This window comes from Podarcis filfolensis (assembly GCF_964270895.1).
Source record: "Podarcis filfolensis genome assembly, chromosome: 15".
Classification (NCBI taxonomy): Eukaryota; Metazoa; Chordata; class Lepidosauria; order Squamata; family Lacertidae; genus Podarcis; species Podarcis filfolensis.
Window position 1 is genome coordinate 15,697,393 of NC_139618.1, and position 26,005 is coordinate 15,723,397.

At 48.3% G+C, this 26,005-nt stretch overlaps 3 protein-coding genes across 4 annotated transcripts in view; 2 read left to right on the forward strand and 1 right to left on the reverse strand.

Moving 5' to 3' along the window:
- Positions 1 to 1,565: 1,565 nt before the first annotated feature.
- On the reverse strand, positions 1,566 to 7,011 carry LOC310749909 (uncharacterized protein). Its single transcript, XM_083587227.1, has 3 exons — positions 6,337 to 7,011; positions 5,367 to 5,523; positions 1,566 to 1,624 (listed from the first exon to the last, which is right to left on the reverse strand). Exons 1-2 carry the CDS (start codon positions 6,947 to 6,949, stop codon positions 5,411 to 5,413), a joined length of 726 nt encoding a protein of 241 aa, XP_083443353.1. The 5' UTR covers positions 6,950 to 7,011; the 3' UTR covers positions 1,566 to 1,624; positions 5,367 to 5,410.
- A 2,962-nt stretch (positions 7,012 to 9,973) lies between these two features.
- On the forward strand, positions 9,974 to 15,301 carry LOC310750617 (uncharacterized protein C2orf72 homolog). 2 transcript variants are annotated; one of them, XM_083589064.1, is made up of 3 exons: positions 9,974 to 10,709; positions 13,574 to 13,771; positions 15,246 to 15,301. In XM_083589064.1, exons 1-2 carry the CDS (start codon positions 10,052 to 10,054, stop codon positions 13,768 to 13,770), a joined length of 855 nt encoding a protein of 284 aa, XP_083445190.1. In that variant the 5' UTR covers positions 9,974 to 10,051; the 3' UTR covers position 13,771; positions 15,246 to 15,301. The 2 variants fall into 2 exon arrangements, with proteins under 2 accessions (XP_083445190.1, XP_083445191.1); XM_083589065.1 differs by having other exon boundaries at positions 9,998 to 10,709; positions 13,631 to 13,771.
- A 513-nt stretch (positions 15,302 to 15,814) lies between these two features.
- BAZ1B (bromodomain adjacent to zinc finger domain 1B) overlaps positions 15,815 to 26,005 on the forward strand; it is a 29,952-nt gene continuing 19,761 nt past the window's right edge. Inside the window, exons 1-4 of the mRNA XM_083588306.1 lie at positions 15,815 to 16,587; positions 22,326 to 22,442; positions 23,616 to 23,760; positions 24,406 to 24,607. Of these exons, the coding sequence (XP_083444432.1) occupies positions 16,445 to 16,587; positions 22,326 to 22,442; positions 23,616 to 23,760; positions 24,406 to 24,607 (607 nt within the window). The 5' untranslated portion in view covers positions 15,815 to 16,444. The remainder of the gene's footprint in view (positions 16,588 to 22,325; positions 22,443 to 23,615; positions 23,761 to 24,405; positions 24,608 to 26,005) is intronic.

The window sequence follows — 26,005 nt, forward strand, 5'->3', positions numbered from 1 at the left end:
GTTTCCGAACGTTTTGGAAGTCGAACGGACTTCCAGAATGGATTCCGTTTGGCTTCCAAGGTACAACTGTACCTGGAACCGCTGGGTTTTCTTACCGCCCAGAGATTGGGTTGGTGTGTAACACTACTTTATCCTGAGGACTCACCTATAACAGTCAGGATACCTCTGTGGACATTGTGCCTCTTGCAGATTGGGCACTGCATGCTGAAAGTCTCCTACATGTATTGATCACGGAAAGGAAGAGATGGCTGTTCCCATGCTACACAGTGAGCAGGAGGAATTGAATGTCCCAGTATGTGATGATGATCACTGGTCTCAGAATACTTTTAGAAAGGGGGATGGTGGAACAAATGGACAGAGGGGCAAGCCTAATGTGCTTGTTCGCTTGTTCCATAAAATTTATACACCGCCTGATTGTAAAAAAAACCCCAACCACCTCAAAGCGGTTTACGAAGAAAATGAAACCATAAAATTATCAGTTAAAACAACTCCTTAAAACCAGCAACAAATTGCAGGGCGCATCTTACGGCACAATAGTGGCAGGTTTTCAAAGGGTGATGACTTTGCAATAGTCTCATAAAAATACACACACATCCTATGAGGGTTCAGTCTGTGGAATCTGTAGATGGTTTCATACCACGGTCTTGCTGCAATGCACCAGATCTCTGATTTACATGGTTTTGTTAACAAAGATAGATGTGATCTGTGATCTGGTGGTGGTTGGGGGAGCGGGCAAAATATATAAAAAATTATGCCATTTTGCCATTTCCCGGTATTTGATACGTGTGCCTATTCTCCCTTTTTGTCCTCACACAGTACATGCAGTTTCACACTTTTTTCTCCCTTGCCTCCCTCCAGGACATTCTATTTTCCTCCTCCCTCTCAAATGGTTCCCTTTCCACCCCCACCTTCTCAGTTGCCCCACTTTTTGTCTGTGGTGCTGCATCCCCTGTCTCTCAGGAAGATCGTCACCGCAAGCGGGAAACTAGTCTAGGAGCAGCTGCTCTGGTGTTTGATTTCCTCTACCCTCCCCATTCCTTTTCCTTTTGTGCTGCATCCGTTTCATTGTGAGCTTGCAGCTAAGGGTTGTCTTATCCTTTAATGCATGGGCAGCAGTTAGCAAAGTGTTAAGTGCCTTGCAAGTGTTAAGATACATAATGCCAATAACATGGAAATAAGTACTAAACATGTGCCATTTTCCATTGCGTGAAAGCTCCGATACAATGTGGAAATTAAGAGTTAGGGGAAAGTCGGGGAAATGGAATCGACGACCATGTGAATGCAGCCGCTTTCTGCCCTCTCCAGCCCTGCCTGGCTGGGATGTGTCATTGACCTGTGATGCTGCTGCCCCTTGTTCACATCCCAGGTACAGGATGGAGAGAGGAGTAGAACCCTCTGACTTTTCCGTGGCTGGAATGCAGACCGCTATACAAAGGCCAAGCGCCACACCTGTGCTCCACCCACTTTTACCTCTGGCCCCGCCCACCTTTGGCACATGGAAGGTTGTCCACAAGGGAACTTCTGCAGGAGGAGGTTCCTGATCCCTATGGAGACAAGGTCAGACCTTTCGGTTTTGTACATTTTTATTCTGGGTGACAGCTGAAAATCCAGATGAGCACGAGACCTGCGGGGGAAGGGGAGGGAAATGCAAGCACCACATTAGGAGCAGGGGACAAAGGCAACAATTCAAGGGCAAATATTAATAGAGAGAAATATTAACAGATACAAAGACAGAGTTATATTATGGCCATTGTTTATTACACTTGTATACCACCTTTCATCTGGAGAGCCCAGGGTGGTTCACAATAGAAAAGTACAAAATGATCACCCATATGCATGCCTCATTGTCACAATACATTATTATTATTATTATTATTATTATTATTATTATTATTATTACTGATCTGCCCTTCACACTAGGGTACCTGGACAGGTTACAACAATTTAAAATGCAGCATTAAAAGCTGTTTTAAAAACTTGCAGTTACTAATAATACATCTAATAGAAACAGCAATAACCTCTAACAAAAACTAACAAGTTCATACAGTTGCTTACTTAGATTTCCAATAATTAACTTGCAGTAAGGATTCAGGTGAATTAAGAAAATTATTTTGGTAGATTGATATCCCACATCTAAAATCAACTACCTGCAGGTGTAGATAAGATACAGAGTATGACCATTATTCCATCTAGCTTAGTACCCTCTGCACTGACCGGCAGCAGTTCTCCAGGGTTTTAGGCAGGAAACATTCCCAGTCTTACATGAAGATGTTTCTGGGATTGACCCTGGGACCTGCTGCATGCAAAGTGTGTGCTCTGCCACTGAGCTACTCCCTTTCCACAAGGTAAGATTCTAGTCCACATGGTTCTGAATAAAGAAATGTATTAAATTGGAACACACGAAGTTGCCTTCTATCGAGCGAGACCCGTGATCCATCTGAGTATGGCAGAAGCACTTGGGGTTTCAGGTGGGGAACATTCCCAGCCCTACCTGGAGAGATGCTGTTGGGGATTGAACCTGGGACCTTCTGCATGCAAGGCAGGGGCTCTGCCCCTGAGCTACGGGCCTTCCCTTAATGGGGGACTTCCTTTGATTGAACACACTAGGGCAAGCAACATGTCAAAGGGTGGTGCCAACACATTTCTGCAACCTTTCTGACGTTTCCATTTCATTATGTGCAAAACGAGAGTCCTGCTATCTGGCTGCTTAGAGGCCCTCAGGACAGCTTATATTATCTCAAGCTGATGCAATGATCTCAGTTAAAAACAAGATTTTGTTTAATGACAGAAATCAGCATCAGAAAATATAATCAACAACCATCCGATCTCCCATGTTAAACCCACAATAAGATGATAATAATAATAATAATAATAATAATAATAATAATAATAATAATACTTTTTATTTATATCCTGCCCTCCCCAGCCGAAGCCGGGCTCAGGGCGGCTAACAACAATAAAACAGTACAAACGTACAACACAAACAACACTCTAAAATCATTCATTATAAAATTAATTCAAATCAAGCCACTGGCAACCATTGGGCCAAAGCTCCGCAAAGATTGCCGAGGGAGGGAGTCAGGCTGTGCCCTGGCCAAAGGCCTGGTGGAACAGCTCTGTCTTGCAGGCCCTGTGGAAAGATGTCAAGTCCCGCAGGGACCTAGTCTCTTGTGACAGAGTGTTCCACCAGATCGGAGCCACAGCCGAAAAAGCCCTGGCTCTAGTTGAGGCCAGCCTAACCTCTCTGTGGCCTGGGACCTTCAGATCTGGATTTATATATCTCCAGCCCATCACGCTTACAAAGAGGTCCTAATTTCCACATGGCTAGAAAGATGTGCATCTTTTGGACTTCAGGGTGTTCCATAGATGTGGGGATCATCACCTCAAATGGGCACAGCCTCTTGTGCCTTCCACTTCCAGCACCACTGGCACTCAAATGCTGTTGCACTTGGGTCCTGCTTAGGGGCTCCCCAGAAGAGGCATCTGGTTGGCCCCAGTGAGAACAGGAAGCTGGACTAGATGGACCCCCTTTGGCCTGATCCAGCTACAGGGCTCCTCTTATGAGCAGGATTGCCTGAGGACTGTATCGTGCAGCCATCCAGGGCATGCCTTCAAAGGGACTAGTTGCATGCCCTGCTTTCTCAGATTGCCTGCAAGCAAAGTAGACTCCTTTGAAGCTGACGCAAATCAGCTTTGTGCCCTCAAAGGGACTTTCTTTCAGAGCCAGTCAGCTGTTTGACACTGACAGTGAGCCCCTTGGCTGCACTAGGGAGTTCCTGGTGGGTAATCCCAGAAGTACTCACTGTCGGTGTCAATCAGCTGATAGTAAGTGAGCCCTGCTTGCAAAGGAACAATTGGGAGCTCACTTTCAGGAAGGAGAGTGTGGTTTGGGGGGGGGGGGAAACACCCTAGTGGACCAAATCAGAAGGTTCCTTCAGGGCTTCTCCACCTCTGAGCTACAAGCTGCGTGAATCTGCATTTATTTCCCCATTGTTCAGCCCAGACACTAAGGTCCAGCTCTGAGGGCCTTCTGGCGGTTCCCTCACTGAGAGAAGTGAGGTTACAGGGAACCAGGCAGAGGGCCTTCTCGGTAGTGGCGCCCACCCTGTGGAACACCCTCCTGTCAGATGTCAAGGAAATAAACAACTATTAGACTTTTAGAAGACATCTGAAAGGCAGCCCTGTATAGGGAAGTTTTTAATACTTGATGTTTTACTGTGTTTGATGTTTTAATTTGTTGAAGCTACCCAGAGTGGCACAGGCAACCCAGTCAGATGGGAGGCATATAAATAAATTATTATTACTGCATTATTATTATTTTTAGCTCAAACCCTCATGGGTGTAGCCAGGATTTAATTTAGGGGGTATAAATAGCCTGTGGGAACCAGTTGTTTAGAAACTAGTCAGGCCCCGCAGGTGCACGTTCTCAGGAGAAAATGCTGGAAACTATGAGAAACTTCCAGAACAGAGCTACCCGCAGTGTGATTGGTCACTTTGCGGAACTACGCCTATCGTTCAGTCAGATTGCCAGTTGCATCACTAGAATGTGCCACAACATCATCCAAATGACCTCAGCGAGAATTTCAATTTCAATTATTCTGATTATTCCTATTTTTATTTATTTACTTGATTTAGGGAGGGCAGCTGCCCCCCTGGCTATGCCTGTGCTAACTCTGGGAAAGACACAAGATTTACCCACTTTGGAAGAATGGCAGATGAAGATGATGGACAATATGGGACTGGCAGAAATGACTGGCAGAATCCGGAACCAGGGAGAAGAGGCGGTGGAAGAAGATTGGAAGAAATTTAAAGACTATTTACAGAAATATTGCAAAATTAATGAATGTTAGAATGATGTTGGATAGAAATTAAGTGGTTTCCAGCTGTAATGCTTTAAGAATATGGAAGAAGGGTATAATTAGGTAAAAAAAAAAAACTAAAATGGTGTTGGATTGGAAATAAGTGGTATTGGTAACAAAGTTAATAAGAATATGCAAAAATGAATTGATAATGGATGAAAATACTGAGTTATAAAATGTTAAGTTATAGAGATAAGATAAAGGAAAGGGGGTAAGGATTTGCTGATTTGACTATTTAAATGGGAATACAAGAAGGGGAGGTGTGAGGAAGTCAAAGAAACAAGCAAATGAGTTTTATGTTATGAAAAATAATTGTTTTTAATTTTTCTTGTTTTTTCTGTATGTTTTACTTATCTTTTTATTTTTTATTTTTTTATTATTATGTGTTTTTGTATATTTGTTTTTGTAAAATATTAATAAATATTTATTTAAAAAACAACAACTCTGGGAACAGAAGATCAACACCCCAGGTTCCTACGGAGATGCCTCCTCCCCCTTGATACGCACCTTGACCAGGTAAGGAGGGAGAAGTCCTGGCAGAGTAGAAGGCTTTACATTGGCGGGTGATGGTAGAAGTAATAGCCCCCGTAGGCCATTGTTCCGAAAGACAGCGCAGCTCCCAACAACTGAATAAACCTTGATTTGTCTGTCCAAGTTTCGCTCACTTGAGGGTGGAGGGGGGGAAAAAAAAACAATTCCTTTCTATAGCACCATAAATGTGCATCACACTTTGCAAAGTGCGAAGTGAGAAGTCTCCGCCCCCAAGGACACTACAGTTTGCCCCGAGGGAAACCACAGAGGAAGATGGAGGCAGGTTCTGCCATGTCACTGTCGCATGATTAGACTTTTGTTATACAGCAGGGTAAGAGGTTGCAATTTATCTTATAACATCGTCCATATGATGCCCATTAACAGCATCCTCTGGGCAGCTCACAAGCAGGAAAACATGAAAATATATAAAGAAGCCCAGAACAATAAATCAAACCAGAAAACAAATCCCAGCATAAGCATTCCTGGCAATGCTCTGAGCAGGGGATTTGATTGCATACGGGCCTCAAGAGTAGGAACAGCCACACCAAGCCTCCATTAACCTGAAACAACTTTCTGAGGGCAAGAGCTGTTTGAAAGTGGAACAGACTCCCTTGGACTTTTTTTTTTTAAGGGGGTGCGAGGTCATGTGTCAGTGCTGGGGTGGCTTGCCCATGGCTGCTGGGTGTTCACTGACTCTTCTGCAACACAGGAAATGTGTTGCAGAAGTAAACAAGCCTTTCGGGGAATGAGGACTAAACTAGCCATTGGAGGGCACTTGTCGGTTCCTGGGGAAACAGGACGGGGCTTTGCAAGGGCTGGCTGGCCCTGCGCACATGCCCAGAGGCACCTTGTGCCACAGCAGGAGGCTTGCGCAGCGCCGGCGTTCTGCAAGCGATGAAGAGCGCACCCTCGAGCATACCCAGATCGCCTCCCGACCCCTACTCACGCGTTCGCTTGGTGGCGACGCGGCCCTTGATGCGCCGGAGCTCGAGGGCGCCGTCGGGCCGGCCGGGAGCGAAGACGGCCGTGTGGATCTCCATAGAGCAGGCGCCCTCGACTTCGAAGACCTCGCGGAGCAGCTCCTCGAGGCGACTCAGGGCTTCGTACTCCTCCTCGGGCCGCGGCTGCACAATCACGCCCACCAGGGCGGCCGGCGCGCCGCGGCTCTGGTCCCGCACGCCCTGCAGTACCTCCCGCAGCCGCGCCGCCCGCTCCCGCAGCGACGCCGCCCGGCACAGGAAGAAAGTCAGCTGCCCCGACGGCGCGACCGAGGAAGTGCAGGGCGGCGACTGAGTGCCCAGCTGCTGCTGCTGCTGCTGCTGTTGGGACTTCGCGGTGGGCTCGGCACCAGGGGCCTCTTGGGGGCCGCCCCCCGTCGTGGGCAGCACGTGGTGCGCGAAAGAGCTGAGGACCTGCTGGCCGCTCTCGGCCCCCCACGGCTCGCCGGCCAGGAGCACCACTTGCGTTCGCTGCACCACCGCGCCCCCGGGTTCGCCCTCGCACGGGTCCTGGTGGGCGTCGGTCCGCCGCCCTCCGCCCCGCTGCTCTTTCCTCTCCATTCCGCCCGGCTCCAGCTGCTGGTGGCGCCTCCCGACGGGACGGGCGCCACTCGTACGGTGTCACAATCCCTCCTCGCGTAAGGGGTCCTTGCTGCTGCCACTGCTGCTGCGTGTGCCCACGAAACGCCGCGCGCTTGGCCTGGCTGCCCGTGCGCCCTGGGCGCACCGGCTAGATGTGTGCGCCCTGGGCGCATTTGGCGAGCCCCCTGTTCTTCGAAGCGCCCAAGCAAGCGTGCAAGAATTTTGGCCACGATTGTTGCCTCCTCAAAAGCTTTCGAGGCTTAGAGAGAGAGGCGACCGGGGCGAAGAATGTGGGAGTCAGCCTCCTTGGCACCAGGTCCATTTGGGAAGGCACGGCTCTCCGCGCTCATTCTATTGCTCGTGGCCTTTCGCGAAAGAAACGACGACAACTCTTTAAGTGACACTGCTCGATGCAGGCATGTTTACTCGAAAAAAAGCCCTACAGAGCTCAGTAGTGCAGGTACTGGGGATCTCAAAACTGGATTACTGCACTGCGTTCTGTGTGGGGCTTCCCTTGTGCTTCATGATCCAGAAACTAGTGATTGCAAAATGCTACAGCAGAGTTGCTGACAGGAGAAACATTTTTGTTTAGGCAAACCAATCCAGGTACATAGTTGTCAATGTGGTTTAATCTCTTTTACTCTTAATTTATTTTTAAAGGTGTCATTTCTTTTATTGATAATTTTATTTTTTCTTGTAAACCGTTAGAGGATTTGCTACAATCAAGCAGTATATAAATTTTGCAAAATAAACATTTTTACATTTGCTCCCAAGTAAGTGTGTTTACCATGGCAGACTATATGGGTTGTTCCTGATGGTTGGGCGGGATTCAGCCACATACTGGCAAATTCATGTTATGCAGTAGAAGTTGATTTGGAGCTCATGTGTGACAAACCACCTGCCTCCTTCCCTCTCAAAAAAACCCCTGACTTTTGGTGATAAGGAAAGTAATGGGAAAATGCACTGGAAAGGATGCATTTTTTTCCAATCCTGTAAACTTCGTTCAAACAAATAAACACCTAATATGGGCCTGTTGGATCAGGCCAAAAGGAGGTCCGTCTAGTCCTGCATCCTATTGTCACAGCGGCCAACCAGATCCCTTTAGGAAATTTGCAAGCAAGACTTGAGCACCAGCACTTCCCCTTTCCTGTGGTTTCCAGCAACTGATGTTCAGAAGTTTTGCTGCCTCAGAATCCGAATGCTCAATAAAACGGCCATCTGAAAGAAACCTTTGCAAGGAGGTTGCAACTGAGCATATACTCTGGTTTGTGGAGAGGTCAGATGATGTTTCGTCATGCACTTTCCAGCACACTCATCATTTCCCTTTACTGCAAAAAATCCAATGTTGTTTGCACCCCAATTTCTGAGCAACAAGATAATCCAGGGGTTCCTCCTGTGCATGCTCACGATTTGGTTTCCTTGGAATGAATCTCAGTGGAGACTGCTGTCTTAAGAGTATATTACTTTATTTACACATATATTGTTTCATTCTGTCATTGCACCTTTTCCTTTAAGGAGCTCAAGGTGATATATACAAGGTTCTCTCCCTCTCATTTACTTCCCACAATGGCCCTCTGACGTAGGTTAAGCTGAGTGTCAGGGACTGGCAGGGCTCTGAAGTGTGTGTGTGGTGGAGGCAGGAAGCCAGGACAGTGACCCAGGAGACGGGGACAGCAATTTAGGGGGTTTGGTGCTGCCTGCAAGGCAGGAGCCAGGGCAGCAGGAGGAGAAAGGGGCCTTCTTTGGCTAGGCGGGCAGGGATGGAACATGACACTGAGAGGCAGTGACTGGCCCTTAAAGGATCACTCAGTGAGTTTCATGGCCAAATGGAGAACTGAACCCTGGTCTCTCCCAGGCCACAGTCTAAGCACTACAGCAAACTGGCTATATCCAACCTGGACAGATCCCACCTGGAGTACTGTATCCTGTTCTGGGTGCCGCAGTTTAAGAAGGATGTTAATGAATTGTTATGTGTGCAGAGGAGGGCAACCAGGATGATCAAGGAGCTGCCTATGTTTAGCCTGGAAAAGAGGAAACTGAGAAGAGATATGGAGGTAAAGGTAAAGGGACCCCTGACCATTAGGTACAGTCGTGACCGACTCTGGGGTTGCAGCGCTCATCTTGCTTTATTGGCCGAGGGAGCCGGTGTACAGCTTCCGGGTCATGTGGCCAGCATGACTACACTGCTTCTGGCGAACCAGAGCAGCACACAGAAACGCCATTTACCTTCCTGCCAGAGTGGTACCTATTTATCTACTGGCACTTTGACGTGCTTTCAAACTGTTGGGTTGGCAGGAGCAGAGACCGAGCAACGGGAGCTCACCCCGTCGCGGGGATTTGAACCGCCGACCTTCTGATCGGCAAGTCCTAGGCTCTGTGGTTTAGACCACAGCACCACCCGCAATATGATAGCCATCTTCAAATATCTCAAGGGCTGTCACATGGAAGATGGAGCAGGCTTGTTTACTCCTACTCTGGAAGGTGGGACTTGAACCAATTTCTTCAAGTTACAAGGAAGTAGATTCCGACTAAACATCTTTCTGACAGCAAGAGCTGTTCGCCAGTTGAACGGACTCCCTCGGGAGGTGGTGGACTCTCCTTCCTTGGAGGTTTTTAAGCAGAGGTTGGATGACCATCTGTTCTTTAGCCATGACTCCTGCATTGCAAGGGGTCGGTCTATATGAGCTCTTGCCTCCCCATTAGGGTCCTAGGGAAGCCCCAAGCCACAGCTTTGGGTCCAGCACAGAGCAAGACAAGCCTCTGTGTCTCCAGCTTCCAGCATCAGCCACAAACATACCGAACCTAGCTCTCCTGGACCCCTTCTGGGACTCGGTTGTAGCAGCTGCCACTGGCCTTCTGACGAACCATTCACATGTGGAGCTGAAAGCCCCAGGCTGTGATGCAGGCCCCTGGGATGAAGTGAGTGGGTGCTATGCTCCTCAGCTGTGTGAGGGAGGGGCTGCTGCAGGCTCTGTCTGCATCTGTGTGGGTGGGCATTGTGACATCGGCAGGCCGTGTGGCCTGGAAGCCCTTCAAGGTTTAGCTAAAGGCAGGCGGCCACGGACTCCATGCTGGCAGGACATGACCAAGGAGGGGAAGGGCTCCGAGCAGCTTCCCGAAGCAATATGCATCGCAGGGCCCGGGAGCAAGGTCGCCAAGGACCTCCAGGTCCTGGTCAAGAAGGTGGCGGGCCAGCCTGAGGTCCTGCTCATCGGGGAGACGCTGGAAGGCAAGGACATCCACGGGATGATGGACACCTTCGTCAAGGACCTCTTTACCACCAACTGCTTCCCCATCCACCCCGGAGATTCCCTGAAGGAGCCCTTGGCCGCCACCACCTGCAACATTGGGGGCACGCAATGCCAGCTGATCTTCTTCCTCTGCCGGGCTTCCTGCCTCCAGGGGAAGCAGAAGGAGCTCCGCAGGGTCATCAAGGAGGTGAAGAAGTTTGTCGAGAAGTCCCCCTGTGCCCTGGTGGGCGTCGTCATGGACCCCAAGACTTCGGAGGCGGAGGCCGCCCGCGACCAGCTGCTGCGCATGCTCCGGGGCGCCTTCCCCAAGGGGTCTGCGCAGAAGCAGAGCAAGGCTGGAAAGGCTGCGGAGGAGGTCAAGAACGGCCCGATGGAGCTGGAGGACGTGGAAGTGGAAGCGGAGATCTACACCCCAGGCCACCCGCGGGGGAACCTGGCCATCGTGAAGGCAGCTTGCAGAGCTTCTGAAGCCCTGATCAAATCCAAAGGTGTGAGGCTCCCGGTTCTGGCACAGGGGTCATGTAAGGCAGCAGGGACTCCCCCAAGGTTGACTGGTGGCGCCCTCTAGTGTGACATGGCCCCTTTCCTTGGAAGGAGCCTACTGGAGGTTGCCTGCCACTCTGCCTGATTGGAGACTTGGAGGCAGCATTGTTTCTCAATACCAGTTTCTGGAAGCCCCAGAAACTGGGGAGAGGGCTCTTGTGCTCTGGTCCTGCTTGCCAGTTTCCCAGCAGAGGCATCTGGTTGGCCACTGTTGCCACAAGATGTTGGCTTAGATGGGCCATTTTGGCCTGATCCAGCAGCCAGGCTCCTTATGGAACCCCCAGCTCCAGAGGCTGTCTATCCAGATTTCTAGGTTCTGAGGGGTATTAGGTCACTGTGAGAAAAGGATACAGGGCTAGGTGAGTCATTAGCCCGATCCAGCAGAGTCTCCTCTTAAGTTCTTCTGCATACAGTGGTATCTCGGGTTAAGTTACAGTGGTACCTCGGGTTACATACGCTTCAGGTTACAGACGCTTCAGGTTACAGACTCCGCTAACCCTTGGGTTAAGTACTTAATTCGTTCCGGAGGTCCGTACTTAACCTGAAACTGTTCTTAACCTGAAGCACCACTTTAGCTAATGGGGTCTCCTGCTGCTGCCGCGCGGCCGGAGCACGATTTCTGTTCTCATCCTGAAGCAAAGTTCTTAACCTGAGGTAATATTTCTGGGTTAGCGGAGTCTGTAACCTGAAGCGTATGTAACCCAAGGTACCACTGTACAGGCTGAGTGTAGGTGGCAATACAGTTTAACTCCAGCAGGACTCCCAAATTCATTGATCCCTGCCAGATTTCTAGGGGAATCACCAGGACCACCATTTTGTTGTTATTGTTTTTAACAGAGAGCAATCCAGCCCTCTTTGTTTCTCGCCCCCAGCTTACCCAAGCTGAGGGGTTTAGCTCAGAATGCAGGAGGTTCAATCACCACTAGCATCTCCAGGAAAAGACCTGTGACTGACTATCTGGAGAACTGCTGCTGCCAGTCAGTGAGGACAGTACTGAGCTAGATGGACCAATGGTCCAACTTGCCATAAGGCAATCAGCTATATTTTGTCTGCCCCAGAACAACGAACAGGGTGCATGCTTTGTTCTCTCCTCCACAAGGCCTGGCTTGCCCCCTCTCTCCTGGGCTCATGAAGATGCCTGCATTGCAGGGGGCTGGACTAGATGACCCTTTGGTCCCTTCCAGCTCTATGATTCTATGATCACTCAACAGTGACTCAAGATCAGTTCTGATGTGCGGTGACTTACAAGACAGAACCCCATGCATCAGGCCCCTCGTGTTAAAGGTCCAATATTGACCTCCCTGATCTGTGTGGTTAATGATAGACAACAGAACTTCCTTTCCGCCTTAGGACTCGAAGCTTCTGCCACATGCAAACTGCTTAGAGCTAACTTTTGGGGGTCGCTGCCCCCTTGATTACATAAACTTGTTCCCAGTGCCCCCTGCCTCAATCCTATGAAAAGCATTATTCAGAAGAGTGGTTTGCATGACCCAGTAAGGAAGATAATAATGCAGTAAAAGTCAAAACCATCGCAATTAATTGCCCCTTGATTCAAAATCCATTAAAAATTATGTAGTTTAATTAATTCAACAAAACTGACAAATTTAGGACCAACAGGATAGCAGAGTTGGAGGGGACCCCCTAATGTCATCTAGTCTAACCAGCTGCAAAGAAGGAAGCTCAACTAAAGCATCCATGACAGATGGCAATCCAACCTTGGCTTGGAAACCTCCAAGGAAAGAGAGTCCATGATCTTTGACTCCACTGTCAAACAGCTCTTACTTTCAAAAAGTTCTTCCAAATGTTTAGTCAGAATCTCCCCCCCCCCCGCCCCAGTTTGGGTCCTCCCCTCCAGAGCAGCAGAAAAGCAGCAGGCTCCATCTTCCATTTGACAGCCCTTTGGATATTAAAAGATGGCTATAATGTCACCTCAGTCTCCTCCTGTTCCCCTCCCAGAGCTACAACACTCAAGAGTAGTCCAACCATAATTCCCTCATTCACAGGGAATGCTGGGAACAGCAGCTCTGTGCAGGGAGGAGGGGACTCCCAAACCCTCTCAGCACTCGGAGCAAAACACAGCTCCCAGTGGGACCATCTTTTCAAAGTCTGGTGGTCATTGCCACCCCCTTCTTGCCTCTCAGCCACCCCACCTCCTGGAATTCCTCCCGCAGGAAGCACTACACCTGCTTTGGGAACCACAGGCTTAGAGGTTCCCAGAGCCTCTGAAAGGTCAAAAGGGGTAGGTAAATTTTGTTTAATAATAATAATAATAATTTATTATTTGTACCCTGCCCATCTGGCTGGGTTCCTCCAGCCACTCTGGGCAGCTTCCAACAAAGATTAAAAATACATTAAAATGTCACACATTAAAAACTTCCCTGATGCCTTCAGATATCTTCTAAATGTCAGGTAGTTGCTTATCTCTTTGACATCTGATGGGAGTTCCACAGGGTGGGCACCACTACCGAGAAGGCCCTCTGCCTGGTTCCCTGTAGCTTTGCTTCTTACAGTGAGGGAACTGCCAGAAGGCCCTCAGCGCTGGACCTCAGCGTCCGGGCTGGATGATAGGGGTGAAGACGCTCCTTCAGGTATACTGGGCCAAGGCCGTTTAGGGCTTTAAAGGTCAACACCAACACTTTGAATTGTGCTCGGAAATGTACTGGGAGCCAATTTAGGTCTTTCAAGACCAGTGTTATGTGGTCTTGGCGGCCGCGAATGGAAGATAAGAGGTGTGTTTTTAAGAATGGGTACAGGAATGGGAAAGTGGGACTACCCCCTTGATCTAGTTAACCCAAGAATTCCTGTGCAGGTATGCCGGAGGAGGCCCCTCACGCCGAGGTCACTAAGGATTCGCTAACCATTACAGGTTCGTGGACTTCGCTTGCCGTCAAAAGTTTCGTGGGGATGACATTCATTGCCTTGGCTTCCGCAGCAGGGTGGTACGCCTACAACCAAGGGATGATCCCGCCAGAGGTGTTGCAACTCCTGCACTTGCCGCCTGTCTGAGGTGTGTGTTTCCTTCGGCTTTCTCTGTCAAGAGCCTAATTGGCTTTGAGCAAGAGAACTTCAACTCAGGCCCATCTCAGAATGCCAGCAATTGGGCGTCATCCAAAAGCTGTATGGGGCGAGCAAAAGAGAACAGATCTTCAGCCAGATTGCACACATAACTTGTGGGATTCACTGCCACAAGATCTGGTGATGCCCAGTGAAGGGCCTCTGGCTTAGTGATTCAGCTTCAGCTTCCCATGCAGAAAGTCACAGGTTCATTCCCCAGTGACATCTCTGGACTAATCTGATTTGGTATAAGGCAGATTCCTATCTTCCTATTTAAATTTGCCCTTTCTCCAGAACCATAAGGACTGGGATCTTACTTTACTCTCAGGGAAAGAACCTTAGCTCAGTGATAAGGAAACTGCTTTGCATGCAGAAATCCAGGTCGGGCTGCTCATGCCCCCATCTGGAACCCTGGATCGCCACTGCCAGTCCGTGTACTGAGTTAGATGGACCAGTGGTCTCACTCAATATGAGGCAACTTCTTAGGTTCCAGTAGCTTAGATGGATTGAAAACAACAACTGGTTTTACATACTTATGGGTATTGTCAATGAGTATTAGCCAGGACAGTTGAAAATGGAGCCTCCATGTTCAGGAGAAGTTTGACACTAATGAAGCAGATACCTATCACCAATGGTAAATGTGGATGTGCAGGGGCTCATTAAGACAGACCCTAGAGCCATGAGATGGCATTTCCCTTTAGGTTCCCAGCAAGACCAAATGCAAAATAAAAAGAACACATTATATTGTTTTTGTGGCATGGCTGCAATCCAGTACATGGTTTCCTGGGTAACCTCCACTGAACTCAGGGGTGCTTCTTCTATGACTGCATAGGTCCAACATGCAGAACATCCAAGCTTTGGCTTTTAATTAGAAATGTAAATAACACTTGAAAGCCTCCTTATCCCCTCATTCACTGGAGGGTCCTGTCGCTGCTGTGGTGGGGGCTGAAAATTAGTTGGGGGCCCTCCAGGCCAGTTCTGGCCTGAGTGCTGCTGGTTCCCTGCCCGCTCCACTATGTAGCCATAATGGCTATTAGCACTGAAAGACTTGTCATCCATGGCTTTGTCTAACGCCTATCTAAAGCCATCTAAGGTTGTGGCCTTCGTATCTTGTGCCAGTGAGTTCCCCAGAATAATTGGGTGTTGTGCAAATAAGTCCTTTCTTTTGTCTATCCTGAATCTCCTGTTTAGCATTATGCCGCAACAGAAGCCCAGGATGTGCACTGAGGCATGTGTTCAGATCCGATGTTTTTTAGGCATGGTCTGCATGCTTACTGAAATAAGCTGAATGCTCCTGTGGGTGGGTTTTTGGCCAATAGGTGTTGCATTTATTTTATCACTTAAAGAAAATTGAATGCAATAACACCCACCCCTTAAAAAGGAGGGAAAACCATTGACCTGATGGTTTTATTCTGTTTTCTCTTCAGATTCCGAGTTCTTTTGGGTTTCAGCTGTCCTGCAAAATAAAATCAACAGCATGGCACCTCTGTGTGTGTGTCATGTATTTTACCATCCTGCACTGGGAAAACCATTTGCTATCTGTCTCTAGTGCCCCCTTCAAAAAATCACAAATGGGCCTTTTGCCCTGTGCCCTACCCGCTTGCTCTTACAGCATAGGCAACTATTTCGCCTTGGCATTCAAGATCACCAGGGCAAAGTTGAACTGCGTTCTAACCCTGGGACCTTTACACATGCTCAGAAGCACCGGCTTCTTTTCAGTTCACACGTTTTTTAGTTATAAACCTCGGCCAGGAAAATAAGTTATGAGCAGAGGGCACAAGAGGAAAACAAGGCCCCCTCCCGCAACAAAGTTTCCCACGGTGCTCTGGAGCCGCTGCTTTTTTAAAGGGCGCTGCCCCTTTAAGCAGAGGCCGCGCGCCACTCGCTCAGACAAAAGCCGGGCAAGCGGGCTTTTCCTCTCTCTCCCTCCTCCCTGCACTCAAATCCCCGGATGAAGCCCCGTATTCTCATTGGCAGCGGGAGGCGGAGACATAATAACAGCGACACACAAAATGGCGTCGGGGCGGTCGGCGCGCTACTTTCTTGCGCTTACATAATGCGACCTCCCTCGCTTCTTTCCTCTTCCCCCTCCTTTTCTTTCTCTCCCTCGCGCAAGCAAACGCGCCTATTTGAGTGACGTGCCACTCCGCCAATGGCGCGGCGGGGCATTCCGAGCCAGACCAATGGCGGCCCGCGGAAAGGCGCGAGAAATCGAGGAGGCGGGTCTCCTTAATAGTTAAATTTAAGAAGAAAAACCCGCCACCGCTCTTCTCTTTAATTCTCTCCCTTCCTTGACTTCTTTCTGTGGTGGTGTTGTTTTTTGTGTTTTTCACTGTGTGTTTGTGAGAGAAAGTGAGTGTGTGTGAACGGGGGGGGGGGAGTTGTTTGCGCACGCGCAGAGCGAGTGAGCGCGAGAGCGGCTGAGGAGGGACTGAGCGGGCTTCTCCCTCCCGCGCTCTCTCCCTTCTTGTGAGGAGAAAAAGGAGGAGGAGGAGGATCATCATCACTGTCGCCGCCGCCGCCGCCCGCTTCTCCCCTTCTGTGTATCTCCCGCCATTTTCCCGGCGGCCCTTCTAGCTCCGGACCCGCCGCCGCCGCCGCCTCCCCGGGGCCTGGTGGCCGGGCGATGGCGCCGCTACTGGGCCGCAAGCCCTTCCCGCTGGCCAAGCCTTTGCCGCCGCCGGGAGAGCCGCCGGGGGGAGACGAGAAGGAGGTGGCGGAGGAGCGCTTCGTCATCGCCCACACGCAGGAGGCCTTCCGCACCAGCGAGTATCCTACGGACGGCATTAACCGGAGGGGGGCAGGCGGGGGGGGGAGAAGGGGAAGAGTATGGCGCCCCCCTTGTTTACCTCCGAAAGAGAAAAGGAGAGAGAGGTGGGGGGGTAGTGCATGGGGGGGGGCTTTGTTGTGTCTGACTCTGCTCTCCTTCCCTTCCTTCTCTCTTCCCTCCCTCCTTCTCTTATCCTGACCTGACCCGATTCGGGCGAAGGAGGAAGGCTGCCTCCGCCACTACGTCGTCCTGCCTCTCCGCTCCCGGCTCTCCTCCCTCCTCCTATTTCGGCTTATTCTCGCCTCCTGCCTTCCTCTGTCGGGCCTCCTCGCTTGTCGCGTCTTTTCCCGAGGTTTTTTGGGGGGAGACGGGACGGGACGGATCAGGGCAGCAGGAAACCTCCTTCCTTCTCTTTCTCGGGACTTTCCCAGCAGCGGTCCTTCCCTCTCTCTCTCTCTCTCTCTCTCTCTCTCTCTCCCACCCACCCACCCGGCAGTCGGAGGCAGTACGTATATACTTAAGGATACCAGTTCTAGGAAATGGCAAGTGGGGAGAGTCCTGCTTTTGTGCTGGCCAGTGGCGTAGCGTGGGTTGTCAGCACCCGGGGCAAGGCAAGTAATTTGCACCCCTAACCCGTGGATTTGCGCACCCTAACCTGTGGATTTGCGCCCCCTAACCCTAAGCCCCAGATGTTGCGCCCGGTGCGGCCGGTCCCCCCTGCACCCCCCACGCTACGCCACTGGTGCTGGCGTCCCTCTTGGGGAGCCCTAATCTTTTGCTTGTGGACTTCCCATTAGAGTACTGTATTTGGAGAACAGGATGCTGGGCTAGATGGGCCCCCTTTGGCCTGATGCGACAGCGGGGCTTTTCTTGCATTCTTACAGCCCAGTCTTCTCCTCTCACTGGGGCCATCTATACTTTGGACCTCAGTGCCTCTTGAGGGAATGGAAGAAGGCCTGGCCCAGTATATGTGGGGACAGAAGCCCCATCCCACAGTCCTTTTCTTGGGGCTCCCCCAGCAAGTGTTAATTCACAGGGTTCAGCTTCTTCCTTCTCACCTGCTTAAAAATTGGTCCTGCAGCTGGATCAGACCAAAGGGAGCCCATCTCACCCTGCTGCTTCATTCCTGTAAGGGGCCTGTCTGGTGTCTACAGGCAGGGTAGGGACATCACTTCCTCCTTGATTCCCTGAATTCCTGTTGTCAGGGCTCAGGGCGGCTGCAAATTCCATATGTGTTTTAGGCTGAAGCAGGTTTATGGCTTTAATTATCTTCTCATTAGCCAAGAGAGTTTGAAATTGAGCCTCCATAGCCAGAGGCCGTTTGCCTCTGAATACCAGTTGGTGGAGGAGGGGCTGTTGCCCTTGACCCTGCACTTGTGATCTTCTGAGAGGCTCCTGGCTGGTCAGTGCTGGAAAAAGGGTGATGGTGATCACTTTGGTCTGATCCAGCCAGGGGAAGCCTTCTATGCATCCTTAGTTACTTTTATATCAAGTAATTGGAGCGGCACAGTTGTGGTTCCTAGGAGGTCTCCACTCTCCAGGCTGACAAGACGCTGACCTGCTTAACTTTAGCAGAAGTAAATTAAGGGTAGAACCTCGCTGTACAGCGGCTGTCTCCTGTCATGTAATACCTCCAGTGAAGCTGATTGGCAGAAAGTTCATGAATGTGAGTGGTAGTTCAGAGTAATGGAAGTTGCTGCCTCCTGTGGTGGTCTGCATAAATTAACTTGCCCTCACAAGTGTTGGAAGCTGTTAGCTTATATATCTTTAGACCAGTTTTATGGTGGAATTCGTTCAGCTGCAGCAGTTGACTCTAATGGTAAAATGGAGCCTCCATGTTCAGAGGCAGTGCATCTCCAAGTACCAGGTGCTGTGGACAAACAGCAGGGGAGAGCTATTTTCACACACTGCTTGTGAGTTGCTCTGGGCACCTCCCTGGCTTCTGTTGAAAATGGCCTTTGCCAGCCTGGCAGGCCAGCTTCCAGATGCTGCTGAACTACAATTCCCTTCAGCCCCAGCCAACATGGCCATGTGATGCTGGGGATGATGGGACTTGTAATATGAAACATGGAGGGCATCAGGTTGGCAAAGGATGAGTTAGATCAGATGGTTCTCTTGGTTTGATTCCTAGGATTAAATTATTTCTCCTAATTCTTGGTACTTTAAAAGTTAGTGTGGTGTGGCAAAAATGACTGTTTAAGGCCCATTGGCTGCCACGTGCAGGGGCTTTCTCTGCATTCAACAAAATAGTTGTGCTAGTGCTAACACAACTCATTTGTGCTAGTGCTAATGCAATTCATGCTAACACAACCCCCTGCCTAGGAGCCTCACACTTTCCAATATGTTCTCAGGACTGTTGGGGGAATCTCCAGAACAGATTTAGGGGTTTGTGGTAGGAAGAGAGGGGGGGAACATTCAATTGCTGATGAAACATTCACCATAGCGCTGTGCTGACTATAACCCTGAATGTTGGAGCCAGCCTTGGGTTTAACTGGTAGCTGTAGGTGGTGAGTTGCACGCAGGCTGAGCAGGGATAGAGCAGCTTATTGCTCATTTCTCCTGGGTTGTCAGGGTTGAAATCACATGAACCCCTCTGCCAGGCATAAGTAGACTGTCACTACTCCCCCCCCTTTTTTTTTCTTTTTGCAGCCTAGGCACTTTTGTGAGCTTATTTCCAATGTTGATTTGAGGCCTAGTGCCTGGAAAGACCTGGCCATACTGATGCAAGTTTTCAGTGTAACTTGTCCCTTTTTTCAGACACTTATTTTTACAAATACTGTGTTAAAAGGTTATGCCTGACATGTCCTTGCCCAGGCCACTTAAAGATCTTTTGATGACTGAGCAGAGATTTGAACGAGGTCTGCATCTAAGCCCACTGGTGATTGATGTGTTGTTCAAGGAAAGCTGCTATTTAAGAATTGATCACTATAATATTGTTTGCTGCTCTGGCTTCATCTTCTACATGCTTCGCTATACACATGTTGCAGTTGTTTTGATGTTTTTCAGACTTTGATGGAGATGGATTTTTGTCCAAGGTTAGCCAGCCAATGAGCTTAATAGCTAAGCAGGGAACTGAACTTGAATCTGCTGCCTCCAAATTTCTATTCATTACATTGCTAGACCTACAGTAGATACCCATTTCTTTTCTCCTATAAAATATAATTATCTCTGAAGTTTTAGGTTGAAGGTTGGTGCTGTGAGCATCTTAAAAGCCCAAAGAGCTGATTTTTATAGGCCTAAGCAATGAAATTTAGCATCCATACAAGGAAAAGCTTTGTTCCCCTCTTCATTCTCGCTTCTTTGTCTTGTACCCAAGAGAGCCCTTTCCTCTGACCCAACCCTCTCCTCTTTTCTTTCTCTTTCTCTTTCCCCTCCCCCTCCCCAGTTCTGTCTGAACAGCCTGGGCTGTTCTGGTCATCAATGGTTGAGGTTCTTTTAGGAAGCAGGGCTGGTTTTTTGGTGTGTTTTTTTGCAGTGTCTTGATGGATAATCTAAAGCAAGAGATTTGAGGTGGAAAGTGGTTTCTCCAGAGTGGAATTTTCTGCTTTCTGTGTTTGTAACGTGTTTACTATCATGTGACCAGAAGTTGTTTTGTGAAACTGGAGCTCTTCAGTCTCTGTGCACAGATCTGACTGGATAAGGCAGAAGCATGTCGACAGTAAACTCATAGTCCTCAGCCCACTTCCTTTGGAGCAGCTCCTTCGGGCCTGGATTGCAGCTTGCATAACCCATTCATGCTAGCTTAATTCTACTGGAATCCTGTGGACTGTCTGCAATCTCTGTTTTATCATTTAAAAAAAATGCTTGCCCCCGTGATGGGGGCAGTAGAGCAAAGTCAAGCATGATATAGAACCCTTCTGATGCAAACAAAACAAAACAAAACCCATTGCAGGACAGGCTGCTTTGAGTTGAGTAGTCCCTGCCCCTACAGTGTGTTGGTGTTAAGGAAGTCCAAACCTCTGGTGAGGAGGGGCTTGAGTTAGCCATATCCCTCTGCTGGCAGGAGGGCTGGCTTGTGGAGAGCATGCTTATTGAGTGTGTGTTCAGGACCAATAGCCTTCCTGAGCTACCAACAAAGACTGCCTGTCTTGATCCAGCTTCTTTCTGTCAGGAAAGCCCTTGGGATGAATCTGTACATGGGCTGCATAACTGCCAAGTGAGGTGACGGGGTGCCAGTCAGAAGAAGAGAATGTTATTGGCAGGGGAATCTCCTTGGTGAGTGTGAGATAAGCAGTCTGGAGCTGTCAGTTGGAGGGTGGTGCGAGGGCAACGGCAGTGCACAGGTTGTTATACATGTTAGTGGCAAATTTGAGTGATATCAGTGAGTGGAATATGCTTTGGTGGGGTTACTTGCTCTGCAACTAGCTGAGAATGCCTGCACTTTAGGAATCTAGGTGCATTAGAATTCTGCACCAATGCAGGAAAAGTCACTTTCTGTGGGTTTTATCCTCCCCAATAGTATGTAGACGGCAACACCGGTGTTTATTCTTTGCTTTCTTCACTATTCTGACCTTGGCTGTCCATCCCACGATCAGCCCAAGGCATATAGTGCTAGCAAGGGCAACAGAGCTACATGTTTCTACTTTAAAAATATAGGCTGTGTGTGCATTGTCATATTAGGAGAGAGATTTTTTTGTCAGTAAGAGCTGAGTTTTATAAATGCAGCTTCTGGGGCCTCTGTATGCCCTAGAAAAGAAGGATGACTCCTCTTGGTTCATCTTTTTCTGTAGCATGACGTGCTCCTGCAAGTCACCTCCAGGACTTCTTGCTAAATTACAGTTGTCTTTGCACACCTGTGTTGGCTTGCCCGAGTCCTCTCACTTTGCCCCTTGGCTCTATAATTTAGAACACTTAGAGTCTGACTGTGGTGCACAGATTTGAATGCATCTATGCTTTTCCTTTCACCATCTCAAATCTCCACACTTTCTCAAGAGCCATTCTTATCTGCTTTAAGGTTTTCAGTGATAAGAGGAGTTGCTTTTGAAAGCATAAGTGAGTTGGTCTTCAATGGACCTCTGGTCTGGTCAGCCACAGTTCTTGATCAAATCAGTAGAACGGAGAGCTTGGCTGTTGAATTGTGCAGAGTTCGTATGTTGTTCTGCTTCAAGTCACTTTTCTCCAGCAGCTCATCCTGGAGGTGTTTGTGGAAGTTAAGAGAAGTTCAGGTTGGGCTGTGGTGAATCCTGTTTGTCTGGCAAGCATACAAAAAGTGTGACATATACTTTGATAACAATTTAGCTGTATACACGTCTTGGATTTATTATAGTTGGTATACATGTTTTGGATTTGTGTTCACATAGTCCTGCCTCAGATGCCCATAGTCAAATTATGGGCTCATGCATGCCTTCCTCTCTCCCTGCTATCCCTCCTCTCATGGGCACAGATTCCTTCCTTTAATATTCTGCTTTGAGGTAGCTGTAGTTTGTTGGGAAATCTGGATTAGGTAAACTGTGCTGATGACAAATCTTTGTCTTTAAACTAAAATTGGAAAGCCACTTCAATGTGCAGTTTGCAGTTTGGTAAGGAAGCAAATTGTTTGTTTGGTGGCCATATAAAGTGGCTCAAAATGTAGCAGTAAATAATAACACTTTGAAAAATGTAAAGGGAGCAACCAAGCACAGTATCAACAAGTAAATCTAATAATACTAATCACTCCATGCAACTTGTGTAAAGCAGTGCAGATAAACTGACAGCTGCAAATTAAACACGATGTTTTCCTGAGTTGTTGCTCCTTCAGAGAGTATGAAGCACGGTTGGAGAAATACAGCCAGCGAATATGGACCTGCAAAAGCACCGGAAGCAGCCAGCTGACACACAAAGAAGCCTGGGAGGAGGAGCAGGAAGTCGCTGAGCTGTAAGTAGCAGAATCCAAAGCATCTATTTTTAGAGACCAGGGCATGAGCCCTAAACGTAGGATGCTGGTTGTTTGGCAAGTGGCTGACTGTTGCTGTGAAAATCATCATCAGAAGTCTGAGTCAGCATCCAAAGAAGGATTGAACATCTTTCCCCACCTTGGCCTTGCTGCCTCTTCTAATTCTTGCTTTTGTTTTGTTAGGGCCTTATTTTTCTTGTTGCTTATAAATGTACAATTTGCCTTTTTTAGTCCAGTATGCTTTATTTTTTAATTGGCCTTACTCTGTTAAGGACTCAAGGCAGTTATTGATCCGGTTGATATTATACTGCAGTTAAAATCAAATCCAGATGTGTTGCACAAAAATGCAGTAAGAACACCACTCTTTGTAATCATCTCAGCGCTGTTCTAGAGGCTTTCTGGAAGATCTTCTTGTGCTGGATATTCATGTCGAGAAACCACATTTCCCCCTTAGGTAACAGTTGCATGTTTGTTCAAGACATCCTTCTCTGCAAACCAGGCTCCCAAAGGGCCCAGTGTCTGAGGTGAAAGTTCCTGACCTAATTCTGTCTCTCAGTAGGTAGAAGTGGTGTGTTTGTGAGTGTTGGTCTGCAGGTGGAGCTTATGTCAAAAAGTTCCTGCACATAGAAATCTAGCATATTGGGAAGAATACAACTTGCCTCCACTCAGAACAAGGTTCATTGAGCCTCTGCTTGCAGTCTCAGTGGGGTAATATTGAGAAGCAGGTTTATTAGCTCATCTGCTGTTTGTGAGAATTAGACCACAAACTTTTCACCTTGTCCTCAACCTGTCTTTTGATAGATTGACTAAATCTTCCTACTCAAGTTTTACAATTGTCTATCAGAGCAGGCAGAGTGTTGCAGGCTTGTACAGTTCCCTTGATATGTACAAGTTTTGTACCAGAGAACTGCACACAGCTTCACTAACATCTTTCCCTCCCCCTTATCTTGGAAGTTGCAAGGCAGCTTCCTATGCCATGGTGGATTTTGTCATTCTCAGCTGACATTGCTGATAGAGGGATTTGTGAATTGCTTCATGAACATGGCTTCCACTGTTGGCTGCTGATTCTGTGAGTTTACTGTTGTCTGTTTTGTAGTAGTTGCCACTTAAATGGAATGTGTTATATCCCCCTCTCTCTTTTGGTGATATTTTTAGCTTGAAGGAGGAATTCCCAGTTTGGTATGAGAAACTTGTCCTGGAAATGGTTCATCACAACACAATTTCCTTAGAAAAACTGGTAGACACTTCCTGGCTGGAGATCATGACCAAGTTTGCTGTGGGAGAAGAGTGTGACTTTGAGGTAAGGCCCCGGCTTGAATGGATCAGGGTATCCAAGGCTGTTTCTCTTTTCTGGGCCTACTTGTTCTTTTGCACCTTCTGCCGTCATGTCCAAAAGGTGGAATACTCTTTCCCCACCTCCAAACTGATGTAATTGGTTTCCAGAGGAATTTCAGTGTAATTATTAGATACAACATACCTGGAAAGAGGGAAGAGGGTACAGGTTACCTTGGAACAGGTTCCTCTTCCAGTCACGTGACTGGAACAAGTGACCAGTTACCTCCTAGAGGGCATCTCTTGGGTGAACTCAGGTGCCATGTCTTGTTCAGTGACTGCAAGCAAACCTCTACAAGAGTTCTATAAAAGCCATTGCTGGGCTTCAACTGTGGATGGCTGCTGGGTTTTGATCTGTTTAGTGCTTCTTTTAAAATGTGTATTTGCACTGTATTTTAATTTTGCATTAGTGGATTGTCATATTCCAGCCATGCACAAGGGGGTGTGGGTGGTAAACTTAGCCTTGCTCCAGGTGACTAGCAGCTCCCCGCCACCCCCAACTGCATGCATGAACCCCCCAGTGTCACCATTTTGGAAGCAGCTCCATGAATCTAGTCATGTGTTCACTTTGGGCCTCCCTACCAGTTCTCATCGGTTTCCCTCTTCCCATCAGGTTGGGAAAGAAAAGGTGCTGAGAGTAAAAGTAGTAAAAATCCATCCTTTGGAGAAGGCGACAGATGAAGAGGCACCTGAGAAGAAAGCCGACGGGGCCTGTGATTCCCCGTCCAGTGACAAAGAAAATTCCAGCCAGGTGGTTCAGGACAACCAAAAGGAGTTGGCACTGAAGGAAGATGACAGCCGGAGAGAGAGTCTGAGTGAGTAGCAAGCCACGCCCTGGCCTGAGGGATGTTGGTGATCCACTATCTTTTATCCGGGTAGTACAGGCTGCCTTCAAAAGATCTATTGGTTACCCAGGTTGGGGGGGGGTGTGGTGGTGTGTGCTGATCACCCTTCCAGGTTTTCCCAGATTGCTTTGGGGAGAGAATCTATCTAGACAACGGGTGACTTTGGTCTGCTGGTGACACCCAACTTGCTCTCTGTTCTGGCTAAGTCAAGGCCTCCTGTGTCTGTCATTGTAGGACTGATTCTTAGTTGAAGAAGCATTAGGAAGCCCCCATTCCCTTTGTTATGGGTCACTGGCCCTGTGCAAGGCTGCAGCCTTTTTTAATGTGCATGTCTGAAGGGTGTTGCCTTTGGTCTTGCCACTTCTGTATTAATAATCCACTTGATTGCCCTTTGGGTCAGATAAATGGAGCATTCCGTGGGAAAAGGCAGTCATAGTTGTGGTCGTAGCTTAAATATGGTATGCAGGTAGATCCTTTGTGTAGCGTTTCATGGGAAGTAGTTCTATTGGCTGGTGTTTTATGCCCATGCTTTCTCCAGCAGCTTCTCCTATAGATTCTAGTTAATGTGCTTTGCTGTAGGAAGTTTTCACAAACAAATAAGGTGCATTGTGTGGTTGGACAGCACAAACATTTCAGGTATGCTGTTCACAAGCAGGGAAACTTATAGACGGAAGCCAACTAACTTGTCACGTTCTTTGATTAAGTCTCAGTGTACTAACTGAGCATACTTAAGGGTTTGCAAGCAGCAACAAACAACATCACTGGTGGTGCTCAAGGAAACTGTCTTTCAGAGATCCTGGCTCCTTTCCAAAATTAGGGGTGCTCTGCCCTGACTTTTCTACTTCACACATTTAAAATATTCAATAGCGGTGCATATGCTACCTTTATGTGCCTCCATTGGAATAAAGTCAGAGGTCTTTGTGCAGGCAGAAATCGTGTGCACATTGGAGCCTCCCCATGTATAAGATTCTGCTAGTGGGCTGCCAGTCCTCTTTCCCTTGACAAGCATAAAACACTTTACTTGCTAGAATGATGGCCATCTCCTCTCATAATACTCAAACTTTGGATCACCTAATGAAATTGATTTGTAGAACATTTGCGGGAGGGGGGGAATGCAGGAATGCAATTCACAAGAGTGCTGCTGCTACAGGGTGCCTTTAAATGCTAAATCTTAATGCAATATTGTAATTTAATGCTGGTATTTTATTTTTATTGTTCTGCTGTGTCTTGTTTCGTTGTGGTTTTTTTGTTCTGTTCTATAGAAACACTTCACAGGAGAGATAGATGGCAGCTCTGAATGCCATAAGATGTGGTGGCAGTGGCAGCAGTTCCTAACTTTAGACGGCTTTCTAAAAAACTCAATTAGAC